This window comes from Zalophus californianus, chromosome 4 (genome assembly GCF_009762305.2).
Source record: "Zalophus californianus isolate mZalCal1 chromosome 4, mZalCal1.pri.v2, whole genome shotgun sequence".
Classification (NCBI taxonomy): domain Eukaryota; kingdom Metazoa; phylum Chordata; class Mammalia; order Carnivora; family Otariidae; genus Zalophus; species Zalophus californianus.
This window is the reverse complement of record NC_045598.1, coordinates 128,179,053-128,204,330: the sequence shown is the minus strand read 5'-3', so window position 1 is coordinate 128,204,330 and position 25,278 is coordinate 128,179,053. Positions and strand designations below refer to the sequence as shown.

Genomic DNA, 25,278 nt, shown 5'->3' with positions numbered 1-25,278 from the left:
CTCTTTATTCACCTATTGATAGGCACTTAGATTGTTTTCATGTTTTGGCTATTGTAAATAATACTGCAGTAAACATGGAAGTTCAGATATCCCTTTGAGAAAGTGATTTCATTTCCTTTAGATATATACTCAAAAGTGGGATTGCTGAATCATAGTTTTATGTTTTTTGAAGCACCCCCATGCTGCTTTCCACAGTAGCTATATGAATTTACATTCCCACCAACAGTATACAGGGGTCCCCTTTTCTCCATATTCTTGCCAACACTTGCTATTTCCTGTCTTTTTGATAAGAGACATTCTATCAGGTGTGAGGTGATACCTCATTATGGTTTTGATTTGCATTTCCCTGATGATTAGTGATGTTGAGCACCTTTTTATGTACTTGGCCGTTTATCTATCTTCTTTGGAAAAATGTCTGTTCAGGTCCTCCACCTAATTTTGAAAAATCAGATTTTTTTTTCTACTATTGAGCTATCTGAGTTTCTTATGTATTTTGGATATTAAACCCTTATCAGATATATGATTTACAAATATTTTCTCCCATTCTACAGGTTACCTTTTCAGTTTGATTTTTTCTTTTCTGTGCAGAAGCTTTTTAGTTTGATGTAGTCCCACTTGCTTGTGCTTTTGGTGTTAAAAAAAAATTTTAAACCACTGTCAATACCAATGTAAATGAGATTTTTCTTCTAGGAGTTTTATAGTTTGAGTCTTACATTTAAGTCTTTAATGCATTTTAAGTTGATTTTGTACTTGGTGTGAAATAAGAGTCAAGGTTCATTCTTTTTTTATAATTCTATTTTTAATTTTAATTTTTTTATGCTATAAATGCTTGTATTAAGAAACAAAGTTCATGGGGCACCTCAGTGGTTCAGTCAGTTAAGCGTCTGCCTTAGGCTCAGGTCATGATCCCAGGGTCCTGGAATGGAGCCCCACATAGAGCCCCGCATTGGATTCCCTGCTCAGCAGGGAGTCTGCTTCTCCCTCTCCCTCTGCCCCTCCCCACAGCTTGTGCTCACTCACTCTCTTTCCAAAATAAATAAATCTTAAAAAAAAAAGTTCAAATAGACAACATTACACAAGGAACTAGAAAAAGAAGAAACTTAACTGAAATTTAGTAGAGAAGGAAATAAGAAAGACCAGAAATAAAATAGAGACTAGAGTAAACCATAACATAATATTGAAAGTAATAACCAATTTTTCCAAAAAAATAAATGCAATTGGCAATGTTTTAACTACATGAACTAAGAAAAAAGAGATAAGATTCAAAAAGCAAAATGAGAAAAGGAAAACAATACAACAGATGTCACAGAAACAAAATTTCATTTTTTGTAAGTGATTATCTAGTTTTCCCAACAACTTCTATTAAAAAGATTGTCCTTTTACCTGCTGGATTAAATGTATTCCTATTTATTGTATTGTTTTTTTATGCTGTTGTAAATGGGATTCTTTTTTCTTTTTAGGATAGTTCACTGTTAATATACAGAAATGTAACAGATTTTTCTATGTTGGTTTTGTATACTGCAACTTTACTAAATTCATGTATTAGTTCTAACAGTTTACTGGTTGAGTCTTAAGGGTTTTCTATGCATAAAAACATGTCATCTGCAAACAGAGAAGTTTACTTCTTCTTGTCCAATCTGGATGCCTTTCATTTCTTATTCTTCCTCAGTTGCTCTGGCTAGGACTTCTGGTACTTTGTTGAATAGGAGTAGTGAGATTGGGCACTCTTGTCTTATTCTTGATTTTAGAGAAAAATCTTTCAACCTTTCACTGTTGAGTATGATGTTAGCTAAGGGTTGTCATATATGTCTTTTATTATGTTGAGTTACATTCCCTCTATACCCAATTTGTCAAAAGTTCTTACCATGAAAGAATGTTAAATTTTGTAAAATGTGGGTTTTTTGCATTGAGATGATCATGTGATTTTTATCTTTCATTCTATTAATGTGATGTATATTTATTGATTTACATATGTTGAACCATCCTTGTATCCCAGAGATAAATCTCATGTGATTGCAATCCTGGTATCTGATTCTTTTAATGTGCTGTTGAATTCAGTTTGTCAGGACTTTGTTTTGAGAAGTTTTACATCTATATTCATCAGAGATATTAGTCTATAGTTTTCTTTTCTTGCAGTGTCCTTACCTGGCTTTGGTATCAAGATAACGCTGGCCTCATAAAATGAGTCTGAGAGTCTTCCCTCCTCTTCCAATCTTTGGAAGAGTTTGAGAAAGATTGGTGTTAGTTCCTTAAATGTTCAGTAGAATTCATCAGTGAAACCATCTGGTCCTGGGCTTTTCTTTTTTGGGAAGTTTTTGATTCCTGTTTTAATCTCCTTACTTGTTATTGGTCTGTTCAAATTTCCTGTTTCTTTGTGATTCCATCTTGGTGGGTTGTATGTTTCTAGGAATTTATCCTTTTTTTCCTATGTCATCCAGAATTTGGCACTAATTGTTCATGGTAGTTTCATGATCCTTTGTACTTCTGTAGTATTAGTTCTAATATCACCTCTTTCACTAGTAATTTTATTTATTTGAATCCTCTCTCTTTTCTTGGTTAGCCAAGCTAAAGATCTGTCAGTTTTATTTATTTTTTCAAAGAACCAACTCTTAGTTTCATTAATCTTTTCTATTACTGTTCTATTTTCTATTTCACTTATTTCTGCTCTGGTCTTTATTATTTCCTTTCTTCTGCTAACTTTGTAGCCCTTACTCTTCCTTAGTAATCAATATAAACTGCTGAAAGCCAGGACCTCAGCAATTGGAAGTATTCAAAGTATTTTGTTTTAGTCTTTAATATATTTACTTAGCACAAGTTTTTCTCAAAAACTATATATCACATTCTGTGAAAAAACTGAAATATGTTCTGAGCATTTTGATAGATCCCCAGTGCTCTTGGCTTAGTGATCATGCCTTTAGTGTATGGTATGATGGCCTTAATGGTCCTAATTGTTCAACCTCAGTGTGTCCATGCCCCTTATCATGTGAGTTTATAGTTTCTCTTTTAAAAGTGGGACAAATTTACCCTCCACGTGATCTGTTTTAGCCAATAAAATAGGGACATTATTGTACGTCTGTTATAAACCTAGGCCTTAAGGCACCTTACATGTTTCTACTTACTCTCTTGTATTTCTGCCATCCCCATGAGAAAGATATGCCTATTCAAGTCCACTTGCCCCAAAATGAAGATAAGAAACACTTGTAACAGACCTGAATGACACCAAACAAGCCGACCTTATGTCAGCTGACAGCAGCCAACCTCCAGTCACATGAGAAACTCCAATTGAGATCTGTTGAGCCCATCTAACCAAGATCCAGCCAAGGTCAGCTGAATTCCAGAAAAGCAGGAAAAATAAATTTTACTGTTTCAAGCCTCTGAGTTTGGGGTTAAAACATTACATGGCTATAGCTAACTGAAACAAACTGATCCTAGAAGTAGAGAGCTGCTTAATAAAAACTTAAAATATATGTCATTGGCTTTGGAATATAGGGGCAGGCGTTGGCTGTAAGAACAGTGAGGAAATTATTGTTAAGAGGCTGGAAAAATGGAGGCCTGTGTTATGTGGTGTTAACTGCTTAGTAAAACTATCATCTCTGGTTAAGATAGAAAGTGATCTAATAAAGTTTCAAAATTGTACAAGGAGATGTCCAAGAAAAAATCTGTCAACATTACCTACTTGTTTTTAGCCACATACGGTTTCTTCAAGAAATAGATGAGTGCAAAAAATAACTTGCCAATTTGCAAGCAAAATTTAGAGGAAATATTAAGAGTCTGGCTGAATTTCTTATATCCAGCCTTTCTCAACAGCTCAAGATTTTTAAATTAAGATAATCCTTGTATAAATATTAAATCCATGGCCCTGCCAGAAAGACAAAACCTCAGGGTAAAGAAGAAATTAAGAATGTGGTTGTAAGGCCCTTCATTAAGACTTCTGAAAAAAATTAAGAGAGTGTCTTACTAAGGATGTTGTTTCACAACAACTTAAATACCATTAATTAAATCTAGAGAGGCATGTCCTGAAAGAATTGTGGATGTGGTTTTTGGCACAAGAAGGAGAGAGGAATCAAATACAAAGGAAACCCAAAAATTATTTAAGACAGCTGAACTGGCAAAAAGCACCTGAAGTAAAAGGGACATGGACTACAAAATGTAAATGCCCCTTGGGGACGCCATTTTTCTAAAAGAAAGAACCTGAAAAAGTTGCTCAAAGGTATCTTTTCTAAAGTCCTCTTCAGAAGTGGCCAAAGACATTAACAAAAAAGAAAGTCCTATAGGAAGAAGCCACGAGCTATGGAAAAATGATAGATGGAGACTCCCAGGGAACCCACTTTCTACTCCCACAGAACAGAATTGGGGCCCAATTAAGGAACATTTCCAATGCCTTGGAGAGGAATACCTAATGATATGTGCCCATAAGAACCAATAATTTCTATAAACCTCTCATTATTTCCCTTTTCTAGTGGGAATATTTAATGTGGTTACCTAATGTCAGTCTTATCACTTAATGGAGAGGAAGAAACAAAACTATCAGTCACATATGTTTCCCTATATAGAAAAATCAAGAGAATTCAGAGGCAATTTATTATATATGAGTTTGGCAAGTTTATGGAATTTAAGATAAAATTAGAAAAAATTTTCATTCCTACATTCCAGCAAGTTTTAAAATGGTAATTTATAAAACAGATTCCATTTACAATTATAGCCAAAAGTACACGTTATCTAGGAATCAATTTAATAAAATTTGCATGGTTTTATTGAACATAACTATATGACTTTATCATGTAACATTATAATATTTAATTAAATTGAAATATGCCAAGTTCACAATAGAATGACTCAGAAATGTAACAATGTCAATTCTCTCGTATCAATCTAAAATACAATACAACTCCAAACCAAACGGAATAACAGATATAAGCAAATAGGGCAATAGAAGAAAAAGGGCCCAGAAATAAGACAAGTAACAGAAGCATGCATCCTGATGGACAAATGATGAATTTTTCAATAAACAGTTATAGGAAATATATTATCCATATGGAGAAAATATGTTCCAACTTCTTACCATATTAAAAAAAAATTTCAAGTGGATGAAAGACCTAAACGTGAAAAATAGAACTTTTAGGAGAAAATAAAAAAACTATTTTCATGACATCAAGTAGGAAAGGATTTCTTAAAACAGTATTACAAGTTTATGTTAAAAATGTCTGTTAATAGAAAGCACTATTTAAAAAGAGATGACAAGCCTCAAACTTAGAGAATATATTTGAGACACATATAACCAATAAGAGTTGACATCTAGAATATAGAATAAACTCACAAATCTAAAGACAAAAATACCGGCAATAAAAACGGGCAAAAGAGACAAGCAGGCATTCAATCTTACTGAAAATTATAAAATCACTAATTGAATCTACAAGAAACTATCTTTCATTAAAATGTTTGATGACAGCTAGTGTAAGCAAGGATCAGGAGCAAAAAATATTATTACAAACTGTAGGTGGAAGTGTAAATGATACAACCTTTAGAAATTCTGCATTACCTAGTAATGTTAAAAATGCACATTCCACATTGGTAGATTAATTGAAGTTCATTTGGTTGTGTTTTTCTCTTTCAGTTCAGATACATTTTCATTCCTCAGTTAATTTCAACATTCCCTCTCTCTCTCTCCTGGTTCTCAGCTTATTATGTTGCTTCTTATTTCAATGGGAAAATGAAAGCAATCAGAAGAGAATTTGTTTATCTTTTCATCAACAAACCCACCAGCTATTAGCATCTTTTTTTTTAAGATTTTATTTATTTATTTGACAGAGAGATAGACAGAGAGCACAGATAGGCAGAGTGGCAGGCAGAGGGAGAAGCAGGCTCTCCGCTGAGCAGAGAGCCCGATGCGGGGCTCGATCCTAGGGTCCTGGGATCATGACCTGAGCCGAAGGCAGATGCCTAACCAGCTGAGCTACTCAGGCTCCCCAGCTATTAGCATTCTTGTCTACAGTGACAAAAGATCAACTGTCATTTCTTCTTTTCTGGCATATATAAGGTACTCTATATGTACAGTGAATAAAAAAATTAATAAAACTTAAGTAACATACGATTCAATGGTTCATAATGCTTTATCAACATTACTAGTCATTGGAATATGTAAATGTAAATCAAGACCACAAAGAAATACTACTTCACACCCATGAGGATGACTATAAGTGAAAAGACAGACAGGTACTAACAAAGATATGGAGAAACTGGAATCCTCACACTTGCTGATTGGAATGTAAAATGGTGTTGTCACTGTGAAAAATAGTTTGGCAGTTTCTCAAAGAGTTTAAACAGAGTAACATATGAGCCAGCATTCCCATTTCCTACAGATATGCCCAAGAGAAATGAAAACAAAGGTCCACACAAAAACTTAAACGTGAATATTCAGAGAAACACTATTCATAATAGCTGAAAAGTAGAAACAACTCAAATGTCCATAAATTGATGAATGAATAAACAAAATCAGGCCTATCCATACAGTAGGATATTATTCACCAACAAAAAGGATGAAGTACTGATACGAGCTACAGCATCACTGAACCTTGAAAACATTATGCTAAGTCAAAGAAGACAGTCACAAAAGACCACATTTGTTTGACTGCATTTATATGAAATTTCTAGAAGAGGCAAATCTATATAGACAGAAGGCAAATTAGTGGTCATCTAGGGCTGAGGGGCTGGGGGGATGGGAATGGGTACAAGGTTTCTTTTGGGATGATGACAATGTTCTAAACTTAGGTTGTGCTAATATACTTTGAATATAATAAAAACCAGTTTAGATTTTATTATATGAATTATTATCTCAATAAAGTTGTTATAATAATGCATTAAACCCATTTTAGCTTCTCCCCTTTCAATGTGGAGTACAGTATATAGTATAAGGGAAAAGCATGGATTTGGAGTCAGATGAACAATCAGAAGCCAGAGGGACATATTTAGTCTAGATCTAAGTACTAATTCTGAGACCTTCAGCAAATCACTTAATCATTCTGGCTTCAGTTTCCTTATCTGTAAAACAAGAAAAACACAACCACTTCATTGGACTAGTCCAAAAACTAAATTCAGTAACACATCAAAAACCCCTCAGGATATCTGCTAGCCCTAACAGAGACCCAAATTATCCCTCCTCCTTTCCCCCACGATCTTCCGTACCCTCCTACCTGTGATCTAAAACATTTTATTTTTCATTATGGGAATTTTCTTGCAAATACAAAAGTAGACAGAAGAGCAAAATAAACCCTTTGTAGTCACACACATTTTCATCAATAATCAACTCACAGGTAAACTCACTTCATCCTATCTCCATCCATGTCCCTTCCACATCCCCTCTTCCCTGCCAAGATCATTTCAAAGCAAATCCCATTCACTGTACCATGTCACTTGTAAATGGACAATCATGTATCTCTCAGAAGGGTGCTTTTATAAACAAATACCATTATCACTTTCAACAATAAAGTAAAAATATACTTTAATATCAACAAATACCTCAGTTTTCAAATTTCCTTGATTATCTCAGGGAAATTATCTGTTTGTTTGCACAAGTCAGACTCTATGCAAGACTTGATGTGTTATGACTTACTTTTGTCTCTTCTAATCTACAGGTTCTCCTCTGTCATTTTTTTCCCTGTAATTTTGTTGTTGCTGTTGTTTTTCAAAAAAACCCAAATTGTCTGTCCTGTGAGTTTTCCATAGTCTGGATTTTTTCCTATACATCCCTGTGATGTGGCTTGAAATGTCCCTCTACCCCTTGTAATTTCTGTAAATTAGTAGTTAGTTTTGGATAAAGTTTCTGTTGTTGTTCTGAGTACTGCTTCAGAGAGAATGGTTATACATTAGTCCCCCCACCCCTTATCTGCGGTTTCGTTTTCTGTGCTTTCAGTTACCTGCAGTCAACTACGGTCCAGAAAGTCGTTGATCCTTCCGACATATCGTCAGAAGGTCAATAGCCTCACAGTACGTCACAATGCCTCCATCTTTCACCTCACTTCTCTCATCACGTATGCATTTTAACATCTCACGGAATCACAAGAAGTACAGTGCGATATTTTGAAGGAGAGAGACCACAGTCACAAAACTTTTATTATAATATAGTTATAGTTGTTCTATGTATTACTTATTGTTAATCTCTTTGCATAATTTATAAATTAAACTTTATAATACATATGTATGTATGTATAGGAAAAACATAGTATATATATATAGGGTTTGGTACTATTCATGGTTTCAGGCCTCCACTGCACTGGGATTTTGGAACGTATCACCCCACAGATAAGGGAGGATGATGATAGTTCCTTCTGGAGGCACATAATGTCCTGTTGACTCTTCACTCTTCTTGACTAATGTTGGCAGGATTGATAATTATTGCTTAGATCCATTAATTCACTAAAGACTGCCAAATGGTGATTGTCTAATTTTATAAGACCATATTCATTTATTTGCTGGAAAACTTCTGTAAAGAGAAACTTCCTCAAATATTTGGTTACCCTGAAATACAATTTGTATAGGAAAGGTAGATTAATTTTTGATTCTTTCCCTTTACTTTTACCAGTTTTTGAAAGTAGTAACTTTGGTCTCCTCACATATTTTTAAGGTTAATTTTTGGATGAACATAAAAATTTTAAAATGTTAGATATAATTCACTGCATTGCCGTTATTATTATTATTCATGTTCAAATTTTCTCAACTCTTTCCAGTGGGAGACTATTTAAAGTTGGCTCCTAAGCTCTTTTGACACACCAAGTGGTCTTTTACATGTTCTTGCTTTCTGGTATGACAGGATATTTAGGCTCATTTTGCTTCCAACTCAGAATCAACCATTATTCCAAGAGACTCCGATTCATTTTAGTGGGAAATATATTTTAAGACTAGATTCTGGACACTTGGATGAACTCAAAAACTAATGATGTAATGTATCGTGATTAACATAACAATAAAAATTTTTTTAAAAAAGTTAAGAAAAAAAAGAATTTCTGTATACCTTTCATTCAGATTGCCCAAATGTTGCTAATGTAATAATGTCAACATTGTTGGTTAATATTTTGTTTTATCATTTTCCTTCTCTTTTTTTCATATTTATAATAAAATTTCCCCAGAACCATTTGAAGGTAAGTTGCTCTTTACTCCTAAACACTTCAGGGTGTTATTTCCTAAAAAGAAGGACATTTTCTTAGGTAGTCACAGTATAATTATCAAAACCAGTAATTAACATAAGTACAATACTAATATTGTATTAAATAACCTTGTTTAAATTTCCTCAATTATTTGAAAAAAGCTGTTCAAGGCCATAGAGAATCCTAGATCATATATGGCATTCAATTGTCATGTTCTTGTTGTTGTTGCCTAATTTCCTTTAACGTAGAACAGTTTTCAGTACTTCACATTTATGATCTTTATGTTTTTTTTAGGAGGTCCCTCAATTTGTCATTTTCCAATGTTTCCTATGATTATAGTGAAGTCATGCATATTTGGCAAGTATGACACAGAAGTGATGTATTCCTTTCATATCAAAAGTCACATGATACTGATTTGTCTCATCACAAGGGATAATAACATTGGCCACTTGGTTAAGGTGATGTCTTTCATGTTTCTCCATCATAAAGTTGCTAATTCTCTCTTGTCAATTATTAAGTATCTTCTGGGGAGTAACTCTGAAACTATGTAGATAACCGTAATTCATCAAAATTTCACCTACTAATTTTAACATCCTTCGGTGACCCTTCCCTGCATCAATTACTATGATGGCTACCAATTTGTGATTTTCTAATTTCACCATTCCTTCCAAATTTATTTGTTGGTACTCTATCATGAGAAAGAGCTTCCCTCTCATCTCCATGTGTGTATGCATGCATGTACATATGTAGGCATATCAGAATGGGCTTATGAATTAATTTTTTTATTCAATGGACTATAACATATTAGTATCATTATTTTTAGGTTTTAAAAAGTCCCTAGAAGGAGCGCCTACAAGTAGGCTCTGGTGTTTTTTTGAAATGTTCCATCATTCTTTGATTGCATCTTACTTCTTCACACTAAAAGACAATCCAGACACAACACATACTTTCTTAGCTGCAGCCCTAGATTCAGCCATTTCTCCAAAGAGCCCTGGTTCCTTTTAATAGAGAATGATATTTAGAAAACAGTATCTGCTCTCTAGTTGTGCTCAGTGCCAGTGGAGAGTGTGTTATACTGAACTAATGAATCACTGAACATTATATCAAAAACTAATGATGTACTATACTTCAGCTAATTGAATTGAAATGAGATACCACCTCACACCAGTCAGAACGGCTAAAATGAACAAGTCAGGAAATGACAGATGTTGGTGAGGATGCGGAGAAAGGGGAACCCTCCTACACCGTTGGTGGGAATGCAAGCTGGTGCAGCCACCCTGGAAAACAGTATGAAGGTTCCTCAAAAAGTTGAAAATAGAGCTACCCTACGACCCAGCAATTGCACTACTGGGTATTTACCCCAAAGATACAAATGTAGGGATCCGAAGAGGTACGTGTGCACCCCAATGTTTATAGCAGCAATGTCCACAATAGCCAAACTATGGAAAAAGCCAAGATGTCCATCGACAGATGAATGGATAAAGATGTGGTATACACACACACACACACACACACACACACACACACACACACACACACACATACATACATATATACACATATACATGCAATGGAATATTATGCAGCCATCAAAATGAATGAAATCTTGCCATTTGCAATGATGTGGATGGAACTGGAGGTTATTATGCTAAGTGAAATAAGTCAATCAGAGAAAGACAAGTATCATATGATTTCACTGATATGAGGAATTCTTAATCTCAGGAAACAAACTGAGGGTTGCTGGAGTGGTCAGGGGTGGGAGGGATGGGGTGGCTGGGTGATAGACATTGGGGAGGGTATGTGCTATGGTGAGTGCTGTGAATTGTGCAAGACTGTTGAATCACAGACCTGTACCTCTGAAACAATACATTATATGTTAAAAAAAAAAAAGAAGAAGATAGCAGGAAGGGAAAAATGAAGGGGGGGAATCGGAGGGGGAGATGAACCATGAGAGACGATGGACTCTGAGAAACAAACTGCGGGTTCTAGAGTGGAGGGGGGTGGTGGGATGGGTAGCCTGGTGATGGGTATTAAAGAGGGCACGTACTGAATGGAGCACTGGGTGTTATACGCAAACAATGAATCATGGAACACTACATCAAAAACTAATGATGTATGGTGATTAACACAATAAAAAAACACCCAAATAAAATATAATAAATTAATAAATAAATAATTAATTTAAAAAATTAAAAATAAATAAATAAACCAGGAAGTTTTTTTTTCAAGTTTTTATTAAATTCCAGTTAATTAGCATACAGTGTAATATTAGTTTTGGGTGTAGAATTTAGTGATTCATCAAAAAATATGAGTTCTTAATGATACTTCCTCTTAAAAACAGGATTACTGGATTTTTACTTAATAGTCATCCTACATCCTACATCCTGCATTTCCTTTCCCTTATGCCAAAAATTCTGGTTCTTAAGGATATTAACATAATTAATTCTTTGTTATGTCACACAAAGCATAGACAATAATCTCTTTATAATAATGCCAACATTATCCATCAATGACACGATTGCCAAAAACAGCTTTAGATTGCACTGCTGTTCCCTCTGTCCTTAGGGAACAGAGAACAATCAAATCACTGTGTTTATAATGACTTGGAGTAATTCATCTGTGTGTTTACACCATCAACCCTGAAACAGTTGTGCTGATTTGTTTCATTTTGCTTTTGATTATTAAAAATTACTCTTTAAAGATTTTATTTTGTTTTAAAATTATATATTTAAGTGGTCCCAAATGTATACATATTCAAAGTTCTAAGAAATCAAGCCCCTATCCCTATCGTCTCCTCTCTACACCTTTCTATAGGTAACTTTTAAAAAACAATTGTGTGTGTGTGTGTGTGTGTGTGTGTGTGTGTGTTTTACAGTATGACAAATTTTGCTCTTGTTATTTTGGCTTTCATCTAAACAAATATGTATCTATATTTTCATGACACTTACTCAGATAAATGGTAGCACACTTATAAACACATTTCCTCTTCTTGCCTCTTTCATTTAACAATATATCCTGGGAATTACTCTGAAGTCTCTATAGAGAGATGCTTTCATTTTTACAGCTATATAATATTCTATTGTGTGGAGGTACTACAATGTATCCAATATTTTTCTTTTAATGGACATTTAGCTGTTTTAAATTTTTGCTATTAAAATAGCATGACAAGGTGTAACCTCATGCATAAGTCTTTTTATATTTTTGCCAGTGTCTTTGGAATAGACTCAAGGAACTAATCAAAAAGTATTGCACATAAAGTTTTTTAAATGTTGAAAATTTTCCCTGCATAGTGTTTGTACCATTTTGCATTCTCTGAAAGTGCTTATTTCCTCAAAGAGTATTTTAATTAACTTGGGGATTTTTAAAAGTCTGATAGGTAAGCAGTGGTGTTTAATTTTCATTTCTCTTATTCTGAATGAGGCGACTAGCATCTTTTCATATGATTAAGGAACATTTTCATTTTTTTTCTGTGAACAATCTATTCATATGGCTCATTTTTAGTGGAATTTAGGCCTTTTATTCTCTATTTTTACAAGTGTCCTATAATTAGGGTCATTAAGCTTTGCCTGTGATGTAAGCTGCAAATATTTTTCCTTGATTGTCACTGTCCACGTTTCATTTTTGAGAGATAGGTTTTTAAGATAAAACATGAACAATAATTATACTGGTGGTCTCCCTTAATATATAAGGACTATTGCTTGTTATAAATCAAACATATGACCAACACAAGATATTAAGCAGTTTTATGGATTTTCCTCTACTGCCAAAAATATAGGATACACATGTAGTGGTCACATCTGAGTGGGCAAGAGATTCTGGAACACAGAAACAAGACAAAGGATCATAACAGTGTAAGTATGCCCTAAATCCAAAAACCATTCTCTAAATAATTACACAGACATGCATGCACACACACACACACACACACACACACACACACACACACACAAGGAATGTAATCCAGATTTGTTTGCTTGGGGAGAAATGAATAGAAATGGAAAGTCAATAGCAAAACAAATCTATCTGGTGAAAAAATATCTTATCTTTGAAGCAGTTAAGATTTCAGTCCTTCCACTGGTATACTTAGTAGGGATAATCATCAGGTGGCTAGAAAGCCCATGGCATATTATGTCTGTACCAGATTATGTTACTCGCATCAGATAGCCAGTCTGAAATAATAAAAAAGTCTCTCTTTGAGCTTGTTACTTGTTAGTGAGGCAACATAACATAGTATTTAAGAAAATGGGTTTTGGAGTTAAATTTGCACTCAAATCTGAGTTCTACAGTATATTATCTATGTCTGTAAATTCACACAAGTTACAAAACTCCATGGGCTTCAACTGTCCTATGTGTAGAATGGACATAAGAGCTTTCTCAAAATAGGGCTCTTGCAAATGTTAGTAAGAAAGTGTACTTACAACACCTGGCACAGTACCTGTCATACTGTATGCTTGATAAATACAATCCATTATTATGTACCTACTTAGTCTTTTGCATGGTCTCATATATACTTAACTGCCATGTTGAAACATAATTTGTGAGAATGAACACTACACTGTCGGCCTCCCTTTCTAGATTTCTATCATATTAGAACTAGAGCTCTTAATATAATAAAATAACTCAAAGAAAATGTCTTGATAGTAGGTAATAAGGTAAAAGGCCACAAAAAGTGAAACTGGATTAGAGAAATGGAACATACTTAGTTCTGGCTATTACACGATAATTTCCCCAAGGCTTAGCGCAGACTTAGTAGGCACTGTGAACAAAGAGTTTCTTTCTTTTCTAAAAAAAAAAAAAAAAGATTTTATTTATTTATTTGACAGAGAGAGATACATAGCGAGAGAGGGAACACAAGCAGGGGGAGTGGGAGAGGGAAAAGCAGGCTTCCTACTGAGCAGGGAGCCCGATGCGGGACTCGATCCCAGGCTGGGATCATGACATGAGCCGAAGGCAGACGCTTAACGACTGAGTCACCCAGGCGCCCTGAACAAAGAGTTTCTAATAAAGAAAGGAATTATTAATTGAGTGATTTTTCTGCACCAGGCACCTGTAATAGGAACTGTACTGGTATAATCCACTGGAGAGACTACAAGTATAGATTCTGGAGTATAAACTGTCTGGGTTTGAGTTCCAGTTCTTCTATCTACTGTGGGACCAAGAGGAACTTATGAAACTCTAAGAGCTCCTGTTTTGTCATCTAATAGACTGATAACTAACAGTAACTATATCACATAAATGACATAATTGTTAAGAGCATGGGCTCTGAGATTAATGTGTCTGTGTCCCACTTCTATTTTCAATTAATAAAACTTCTGATAAACTTATTAACCTCTATGCCTCCCAATTTTGTTGTTCATCAAACAGGAATAATAGTACCTAATTTCACAGGGTATTGGTAAATATTAAATAAGATCCTGCAGGTAAATAATTTAGAACACTGTCTGGCATGCAGTAAGTTCTCAACAAATGTAAGATATTTTTTCATTAGGGTAAAATGGTGTAATCTATAAGAAATGCTTAGCCCAAGGTATAGAATATAGTATGCACTAAATAGTCCATTATTATTATATCCATTTTTATTATTATTACACCTATTTAAAGATTCAAGGACTAGAAACTCGAGCTGTCATTCAATAGTTAACAAGTTGGTTAAATGAGTTGTCTAAATGATGAGTTGTCTAAAAGAGATGCAAGCCGTCTATAACCCTAAATACTCTAAAATGTATCTTTTACTTGCACCAGAACACCAGGGAGCCCTGTCGTATAACTCACTATTTAGACTTCCTGTGGAATTGTTCCAGCTAAACTTTGCTTTTGCATCATGACATCTGTCTAGTCAGCAGACAGTATTCAAAGAACTCCTATGAAACTAATGATCTTATTTACTGTAAGAATACATTGTTTTAAAATTATGGTAAAACAAATGAACCTCCTAAACCATTTTTAAGTATACATTTTAAGTATACAATTCAGGGCTGTTAATAAGTAATTTCACGATGCAGTGCAAACCAATGTTGAGTGGGCCTCTTCCACCTTGTGAAACTGAAGCCCTATACCCGCTGAACGACTCCCACGTCCCACTCCCCTTGGGCCTTGGTGACTATCATTGTGCTTTCTGTTTCTATGAATTTGACTACCTTAGATATGGCGTATAACTGGAATCAGACAGTATGTGTCTTTCTGTAACTTTTTTTTTCACTTAGCATAATGTCCTCAAGGTTCATCAATGTAGGAGCATATGACAAGATCTCCTTCCTGTTTAAGGCCGAGTAATATTCCATTGTGTGTGTGTATCACGTTTTGTTTCTCTATTCATCCATCAGTGGACACTTGGTTGCTCCCACCTTTTGGCTATTGTGAATAAGGTTACAATGAACATGGGTGTGCTGCATGTGCAAATATGTCTTCAAGATCCTGCTTTCAATTCTTTTGGATACATACCTAGAAGTAGGATTGCTGGATCATATGGTAATTTTATCTTTAATGTTTTTAAGAACTGCCATACTGTCTTCCATAGTGACTGCACCCTTTTATATTCCCACCAACAGTGTGCAAAAGTTCCAATTTCTCTACATCTTTGCCAACATTTATTATTTTCTGGGGTTTTTCTGATAGTAGCCATCCTAAGGGTTTGAGATGGTATCTCGTTGTGGTTTTGATTTACATCTCTCTAATGATTAGTGATATGGGAATCTTTTCATATATTCACTGGCCATTTGTACATCATCTTTGGAGAAATGTCTCTTCAAGTTCTTTGCCCATTTGAAAATCTGGTTGTTTTGTTGTTGAATTGTAGGAGTTCTTTATATATACTGGATATTAACCTCTTATTATATATATATATATGATTTGCAAATATTCCTACTAATCTGGAAGTTATTTTTGCACCCTGTTGATTATATCTTTTGGTGCACAGAAGCATAAAAATTTTTTAAGAATATTATTGATAGGGGTGCCTGGGTGGCCCAGTCATTAAGCGTCTGCCTTCGGCTCAGGTCATGATCCCAGGGTCCTGGGATCGAGCCCCACATCGGGCTCCCTGCTCGGCAGGAAGCCTGCTTCTCCCTCTCCCACTCCCCCTGCTTGTTCCCTCTCTTGCTGTCTCTCTCTTTGTCAAATAAATAAAATCTTAAAAAAAAGAATATTATTGATACATTATATGTATCCACTTCATGAGGATTAATGAGGGATATTTTTCTTAAGATTCAGTAGTAGGAATAGTTTCCCTGTGAACAACTAGTCTGCTATGATCCTGTGAGTGGTGATGATACCAAGTGACAAAAAGCTCAATTGTGGCTCAACCAGAGTGATGATATTGAGCCCCAAGACTGCATTTTGCACAGGGGACTCATATATTTCCTATGCTCTGTTCCCTTTGAAATGATTTTCCCAAATATTCCTTTTAAATGTTTTACATTTTAGCAATCTGCCTAAAATTATTTTTGAGTGGGAGAATAATTGATGTTATTTTCAATAGTTACTAAAACCATTACATTTCACAGAGAAGGAAACTAAAGCCCAACATCTATAAATAACTTTCTAAAGTCCACATAATTAGTAAATGGCAGGAGCCAAGTTCAATCCAAGGTTTCCTCTGTGGATTTTTCCAAAATATCAGGCAATTTCTTCAAGCAGTGAACAAAAATTTCCATAATATGAGACAAGAAGTGTCATTTGTGATGTGGTTGCTATATCCTCTAAAAACTCAGAGGAGGTAAGATCACTTTCTGCAAGAGTGATCAGGGAAGGCTGGAGCTTGAAAAATGGAAAACTTAGAGAGAAGAGAGGGAATGACAATGAGCAAAAATGTGAAAATAAACAAAAAATATGAAAAGTACTGTAGTCTAGCTGCCTTACACTATTCCTTGTTGAGCACAAAACAGACTCTGAATAGAGAAAAAGAGGGAAGCAAAGCATAAAATACAGATTTGAGTGACAAAATGGAGACCGCTTATTCTATTAGAAATTTGGACTTAATCTGAAGTAGCAGGGTGTCATGGAAAATTATTAGCAGGATTCTCAAAGTAAGTTTCCCTAGAACCAGAGGCTAAAAAATGTGATATATTCATAGGGTCTCTCAAGTGAACCTGTAAGAGAGTAAAGGAAGCAGAAGACAGGGGAAGAAACTAGGCAAACATATGGGTTCGGGTAAAGTCTACTCACAGCCTGATCTCATAAGGATCTCTGGAATGTAAATGACAAGTCAGAGTCTTATTTCAGTCAGTTACTAACTGAGGGCCAACCCAGGCATCTCTGGGCAGGATGGCTCCCAATGGATTGAGCAATCCTTAGGAAAACAGTGAGCCCAGAAGCACCCAACCCTCACAGCACTTGAAGGCTTGGTCACACTGCCCCAACGAACAGAAACTGAGCAGGCACCAGTCATGTCTCCTATATGGCATTTTAAAGGATGAACTGGAATGGTAGCAGCCTGAAGAATTAGAGACAGATATGAAAGGTAATACTATCTGAACCTGAATAGTGGCTGTGAGGCAAAACGATAGCTTCTCCAGAATGTCCACATCCTAACCCCCAAACCTGTGAATATGTTACATTAAATGGCAAAAGGGACTTAGCATGATTAAAGTTAAAAATGTTAAGATTCGATTATCTGGATTAGCCAGGTGGCCCCAACCTAATCACATGATCCCACAAAAGCAGAAAGCTTTTCCTGATTACAATTAGCCAGAGATGAGATGTTTCTGGTTTTCAAGATGGAGGAAAAGGGTCATGCACCAAGAAATAGAGCAGCCTCTAAGAGCTGGAAAAGGCAAAGACACAGATTTCCCCTAGAACTTCAGGAAGGAATGCACCCTATGATACCTTGATTTAAGCCCAGAGAGACTCATGTTGAACTTCTAAACTACAGAAACATAAGATAATAAATTTGCATTATTTTAATTTGTTACAGCAGCAATAGAAAACCAATACAGTGGCTAAGGAAAGAGGAAGGACAAAACTAATGAAAAGAAATTGACAGAATTCCCACAACTAAAAATAAAAGCTTTAAAACTAACATTAGCCTCTGTTTTGTTTTATTGTTTCCATTTTAAGTAAGATTAATCATTCTTACTACCTTTATCAGAATTCACAAACTAACTTTGAAATCCGCAGGAAAAAAAAATCATTTCAAAGAAATGACAATTAAATATAATTGGAATAGGATAGTAAATGATGGTACTTTATAAAGGTTAAGAAAAATAGATCTTTAGCAAACCCCCCAAATTTTTAATGGAAGATTAAAAGGAAGAAACTTAATTGATTTTTATTATTACATTAAAGACATAGGTGTCAGGTCAACGCAAGTTGTAAATCATTCCTTTTGGGTTTTTTTAGTATCTGCCTGAGAGTCACATTTTCTTACTGAGAGAAATGCAGGACTGTGAGCTTAGTGGTCAGCAGAGAGCGCCATGGGGCCAACTCTCTCCCCAACCAAAGCTGCTTTCCAGGCAGGCAAAGAATAGTGGCTATGGCTCTGGCAGCCTGTGTTTGCCTTTTATTATCTGGGAACTCTCAAAAAATTAGGTATGAGAATGGGAACAATTTCTTTACATTTACATAAGTATTTTTAAATAAAAGTTTATTTATGACAATTATTGACATCTTCCCAGTAAAAATTAAGAATATTAAATGTACAATAAATTTCAGCAATTTCCATGAAGTCCTCAAAAATAGGAATATCAGGTAAGTAAATGAAAAATAGCAATTTAGTTAAATTGAAACTCCTTTCAGCTAGTACTTGGAAGAGAGAGGGTATTGGGGTATGGATGTGTCCTGAGGATGATACTAATCAAGGATCATGGCATCCACTGAGGGTGAGGGTGAAATCTATTTTCAGTTGAAAAAACAATTAGTATATTCTTTAGCTCACAAAAAAGGTGTAGACACCAACCCCACTGCTAATTAGAACCCAGAAGAAAGGAAGGACAAGGGCCAAGCAAAATCACACAAGTTCATATATGGCTCAGGCAGCCAGGGCTTTGCAAAATATATTGGAAGGAGCAAATGAACCTAGAAATAGAGATGATGAGGTCTTTGTACTTAAAGTGAACACAGAATAAAAATGCAGGAGTAGGGATTATGAAATTTCTGCAAGTTGTAAGGAAGGTCATGGTATAAGAAGGAGGCCAGCTGGGGCAAAGACAATGATGGACACAAAGAGGAAGAAGACTAGAAAAGCAGGACAAAGTCAAGAGACCACATCTGCCGCTTTTCCTACTTGCTATTATTTGTAGTCAAGATCTAGTTTTGCACAGAGTTAGTATAGATATAAATTAATTTTTTAAATATTATGATGGTTTGTTAACTTACTTAATACTTATAAGTATGTTGATAAATTTTAATTATTATTTAGTCAAACAGAAATGTATTTTTATGGTACAAAATTCAGAAGGTATAATCCTATTTGGAATAGAAGAGTATTAACTTTATTGTTTTTGTAAAAATAATACAATTATTACATTATAGTTTATTATTTTAAAATGTAATGATTCACAGAATCCCATTTTTTGTATGATACTTTCTATCATTCTCTTTCTATCTGTGTATCTAGCCACCAAGCCAGCTGCAATATGTCTTCTATTTAGAGAGATTTGGGGTCAACAGTCACCAAATATTAATGGCTATTTCTAGGCGTTTTGCCCTTTTCAACCACATATCTGATGTCAGATTTTTTTTTTCAGCCGAAACAACATAACACAATGAGCGCAGAAATAGTTATGAAAATGCAGAAATTTCCAATTAAGCCAGGCATTAAAGAGACTTTTAAAAATGTAAATAATGTAATGTTCTCACAAATACCTTGTTTTGGCAAATAAAGTATTTTTCATAAAAAATGTTATCTTTGTTAATATAATGGCTTTATCACTGCTATTTTTAAAATGAACAACATGTACATTTTTTAGAAGTCTTAATTTCTTACACGGTAGATATCGATAGATATAATCTACACAAACCAAAGCCTCTTGAGGCCCTCTGTCATAAGAATGTAGAGGGGTCCTGAGACCAAACCAAACCAAACAAAAATGACAACTTCTATCCCAATGACTCCTAAATGTAAAACTAAATCAAGTCTCTCATGAGTAATAGTGCATATAAATATGCTTAATATACAACTAAAAATAAGCCAAAAGGAACTCTTACTGTTACTGCAATCTGCCTAATCTGCTTTTCTCCAGTTTTTCCTATTTTGATAAATGGCACTACAGTGTACTTAGTTGTTTATCTCCCAAACCTAGAAATCATCATTGACTGATTTCTTCCTCTTTTTTTTAAAGATTTTATTTATTTATTTGACACAGAGAAAGAGACCGTGAGAGAGGGAACACAAGTAGGGGGAGTGGGAGAGGGAGAAGCAGGCTTCCCGCAGAGCAGGGAGTCCGATGTGGGGCTGGATCCCAGGACCCTGGGATCATGACCTGAGCCAAAGGCAGACGCTTAATGACTGAGACACCCACACGCCCCCCCCTTTTTTAAAGATTTTATTTATTTATTTGTGACTGATTTCTTCTATAACTCCCCACATCGGGTACACTTAACAGGTTCTACTGACACCACTGTTAAAATACATTCCTAATGATGTCACTTCTCACCACCTTCACAACTATCACTCCAGTAAAGGTACCATCATATTCTCTTCATATCTTGGAATTTAAAAATAAAACAATACAAAAACTTACTAAGTTTTCCAAAGGATAGCTATAGAAAAGTACAAGTGTCTTCCATATCCTCATCTTCATCATCATGTACAGAAAAAAATATTTTACGTAATATAATATGATTAGTTTTCTTTTTTTTAAGTATAGTGATTCAGTGAGATTCAGTTTTCTCTAACCAAATTCTAAAACTCCTGACTCTGAAGAGTAGGTGATATATATACTTCATGCAATAACTTTCATAAAAGAATCAAAGCATATAACTGGAAGTTTTGAAAAGTTAGCACCAAATAAATTATATTTGAAGACTTTATGTTTCAGATAGTTTTTCATTTAGACAGTGAATTAAAATAAAATGTAAATTCTATATTTTCTTTTCAACTTACCTTATCGAGTTCATCTGAAATTGCAATACCTGGGATTCAAAAGAGATGTATAAAAAAGTTTTAGAAGAAGTCTTTAACAACCCAATGTTAGAAACAAAAACAAAAGTTCTATTTGTAAAATGGTACATTTTCCATTCTATTTTTGGCTTTTCTTAGTGCTTCAAAATAATGTGGTATATCCTTTCTACTAACAAAACAAATTAGGAATTTAAGTCAACTATAACAGCATGAACTGCTGAAACAGTGCAAATGTGTGACAAAAACAAAACAAGTACCATACTGCTTGCAGATTGTTAAATACAGAGCAAACATGCAAAGACAAGTGTAGAGATGACAGTCAAGTATAGCTTAGCATGCTATAATTTTGTTCCTTCTGAAGAACTGATTTAGACTCCTAGAGTGATAAAATATTATAGCAGAACAGTGGTTGGAGAACATTTATTTTAATTCCCTTATTCTACAACTGAAAAAACAGAGACCAGAGTTAAAGGGATTTGCCCCATATTCTCTTAGGCTGACAGCTTCTTGAGCCAATGGATAAATGATTCCTCCTCACAAGTTCACCTTCAAACCATCCACGCATTTCTTATTGTATATCAAATTTCTGTCTTTCCTATTCCTCCAAAATTGGTCTAAGTCAGCAATGTAAAAAGTTTTAGTCCTTAATTTATTTATCTGTGATAACACGCTCTTTTAACCTCATTCTCCTCCTTGAAATGCTGCCCTCTCTCTTCATTCTCTTTGTCGTCTTCACAGGAATCCTCTTTTTGGGGGGTAGGGAGTCCTTCCCTGAAATGCCTAGGGTTCTTTGCTGAGCTGTCTTTTCTTTTCACTAATATGCTTCCCGTGGTAATCTAACTCATACCAATGACATTTTTATTTCTCTATACGGTGATGACCCGCCGAATCTTTATCACCAGCATAGACTTTCTTCCTGAGCTGGTTGCTGAGTCCCTGTGGGCATTTCAATCTCGACATGCCAGGTTAAAGACATCATCCTCCCATCTCCTCACTTCTTCTTTTGAAAAATGGTGTGCCTATGGCTAAACACACTGTGGCCAGGCACAGGAGTAGGTGCAGGCAGCCCTCAGGTTTGAGGCAGAGGGTAAGGGGAAGCTGGTGTCAAACCCCAGTGTAGGATGGGCCAAGAGACAAGGAAAGTTCTAAGGTTTGAAGTCAAAGGAAACACAGAGAAAATAAAAAGAGCTTGAAGCCAATGTTCAGCAGGCTATTAATAAAGCCCAAGAAAGAATGAGCTGGGTTAGAAAAAAGAACCTGAAAAGAGTAGCAAGAAAATAAGTCTGAGTAAAAATCCCCTCACCTGATCAGGTACAGAATGTCTGTATAGAAGTTCTGTCCTTTGTCAATTGCTATATATTATTTTGCTCTCCACTGACCTAATAAATCAATTATACACAAAGTAGAAAAAGATGCCCTACTTCCTCTCAGTAAGCAGCATAACACTTCCCCTTGTAGATAAAACTAAAACACAGGTGTATTTGAGACACATTCTTCATTGCAATACTCTATGAAATTCTTTTTTGGTAAAAGTTATTGTAACTAAGAATTTTTATGTGTCACTATGCTAAAAAAGAGTCTAGCTACCACTATTGGGATTTTGGGGGACCTAACTTAACAATTATTCAAGGACTTGCGGTATTATAAAGACAGCTCAAGGAGAGACGACTTCATGAAGGAGCACTACAGCTGGGGTGTGCAGTGAACTCCGAGATACAGTGGTACTGCAGTAGGGGAGCATATGCTGATGGATGAGGGACCCCAAAGCTCTGCGCAATTATAAACATGTCTAAAGGCCTCACAGAAGTCACACACTTATGAATGTTTGGGTTTAAAAAATATATACAAATATGAATGTCACTTAGAATGACTATGATTTCAAGCTAATGTAGGAATTTCAGAGTATCAAGTGATTTACGTCACAGTCTATAGAAGATTTAAAATACATTATTCTGGTTTATAGAAGCCAAATATGCATTTTAAATGCTTGGTATTTACGTTTATTATAGTACTGAAGAAGTGTTCCTTTCCAGTGAGTTCAAGATTAAAATTGAACATATGGTTTAAAAATAAATATTTAAAAGACTTAATCTATTTTTAAAAAGAGAGAAAAAAGATATACAAAACAAAACTCTCTTTCTCATCCAAAGTCATAAAACTTAGCTATTTAGAATTAAATAATCCATGATTCAATTGACTGGGATCTTTTAAACTCTCTTGATTTTTTTCAACTTTCTGCATTAATGCCCTTGGCCCTGCAATGAGTTTTCTCATTAGATTGTTAGAAATTGTTCAGTTGATCCTTAAATTTTTTACCCCTCATATTTATGAAATCCATTATTCATAAAGATAATAATACTTCACCTATCTAGAATGTAGCCAAGATCTAGCAAGTAAGTCAAAAGGCCTTTGAATAATGAGAATACATGGCACAGAGTACTTACCTATCACTTATGAGCTAGCTCCTTTCAGCATCTGTTTACTGTCCATTACTCTTGATTTTAGCACACATCAGGAGGTTTTTTGCAAGAAAAAGAAATATTTGCCAGTGGAAACTGGCGATAAAGAGAAGGTTGCCATGAAGAGATATTGAAGTACGATGAAGTGACAGGTCCCAGAATAAACCTCAAACTAGCTAAACAGGAAACGTTGTTTGGGAAGGGAATTATGCCTCTAATTATTCCAGGTGTTTGGTCTTACATATTTTGTTCAAATATCTATTATTATATTTTCCTAACATTTATATATTTTGATGACTTTTCCTAATAAATTATTTAAACAAATCCCCACTCTCTTATATATATAATTCTATCAGCTCCTCATTATTTATATCAAATTGTATAGGAAATTTTTCACTTTTTATTTCATTTTTAATCAAAGCTTAAACTGATTAAAAGCAGTTGAAAGAATGCTAAAGAAATGCTCCTTTACAGAAACATGAAGCCGTGATGAGAACAATTCATATTGAGGAGCTGAGATTTTTTCTGCTAGTGCCCAGCAGAGCATTCACAGCTATTCCCTTTGAGGAGATTAACAATTTTTGGCCATTTCATTAACTCATAACAAGCCTTCATATCTTAAGTTATATTTTTTAAGTTTATAGAAGCTGAGAAGATGTGGGGAACAGAAAATAAAATACCCTGGAAAATATGCAAGAGGAAATATAGTGGGTTACTCTAATATGTTGTAAGGAAAGAAGGCCCAGAGAGCAACTCTTGATGCATACTGGCACACACGGTCTTCCTAAAAGTCAACCTTAAAGGAAACATTGTCCTATCAGAGTAGCCAAAGAGGCTTGGTTTAGGGTAGCAATGGTGTCCAACTTACAGAAGTGGGCTGCCTATAAGAAACTGGGGAAAATGAGTGCCTTCAGAAACTAAGCTTTTCTTCTAGATAAAGAAGCAAGGGCTACCACAGGCATGTCAGAGGTGGCTTCCTGGTTCTGCTGTAGTGCAACCCTATCTGGATGGATTCCATTTGTGCCCTTCAGCTTATGGGCATTTCCATTTATTCTAATCTCCAAAGAGGTCTCAAAGTATCAGAAGTTTATACCAAAACACGGTTCTCACATTCCTAAATTTGAGCTGTGCTCTATCAAGGAAACAACGGCTTTTCTGCTTCATCAAGATGTGCATCTTCCCAGGTATCAGCTTAACCCTAGAATTCAAATTCAGCTGTAGCTACAAAAAATGGAAGTAGAAACTTTTCAAAAGTCTTTACAGTTTAGTCAGTGTAATTAACTCACAAGAGTAGGTCAGAAAATTCATATGGTATGAAATGGAATGAGCTATTTCTCCAAAATTTGTTTCCCTGTGGAAAAAAATCCCAAACTGGCCCAAACTGGCTTGTGAGAACCAATTCTGCACATTTCTTCCCAACTTCTCATTCAGTACTAATTGGTAGCCTGAAATTAGCCATGTTGGGAGTACTTATACCATGGAAAGTGGCAAATGCTACAAATCAAGGATTATTTTTTGAGTCACTGTCCCAGCACACTATGGAGTAATGCATAGTGTTAAAGTAAATACCTATGTAAGCATCACACATATCAACAAATTGAACACTGCCCATACCTCAGAC

The 25,278-nt window shown here is 35.1% G+C and overlaps 1 protein-coding gene across 1 annotated transcript in view; it reads right to left on the bottom strand.

Annotated features, from left to right (window-relative positions):
* The window catches only part of C4H8orf34 (chromosome 4 C8orf34 homolog), a 376,094-nt gene that overhangs the window by 240,376 nt on the left and 110,440 nt on the right, over positions 1–25,278 (bottom strand). The window contains 1 exon segment of the mRNA XM_027577874.1: positions 21,181–21,209. Within this exon segment, the coding sequence (XP_027433675.1) occupies positions 21,181–21,209 (29 nt within the window).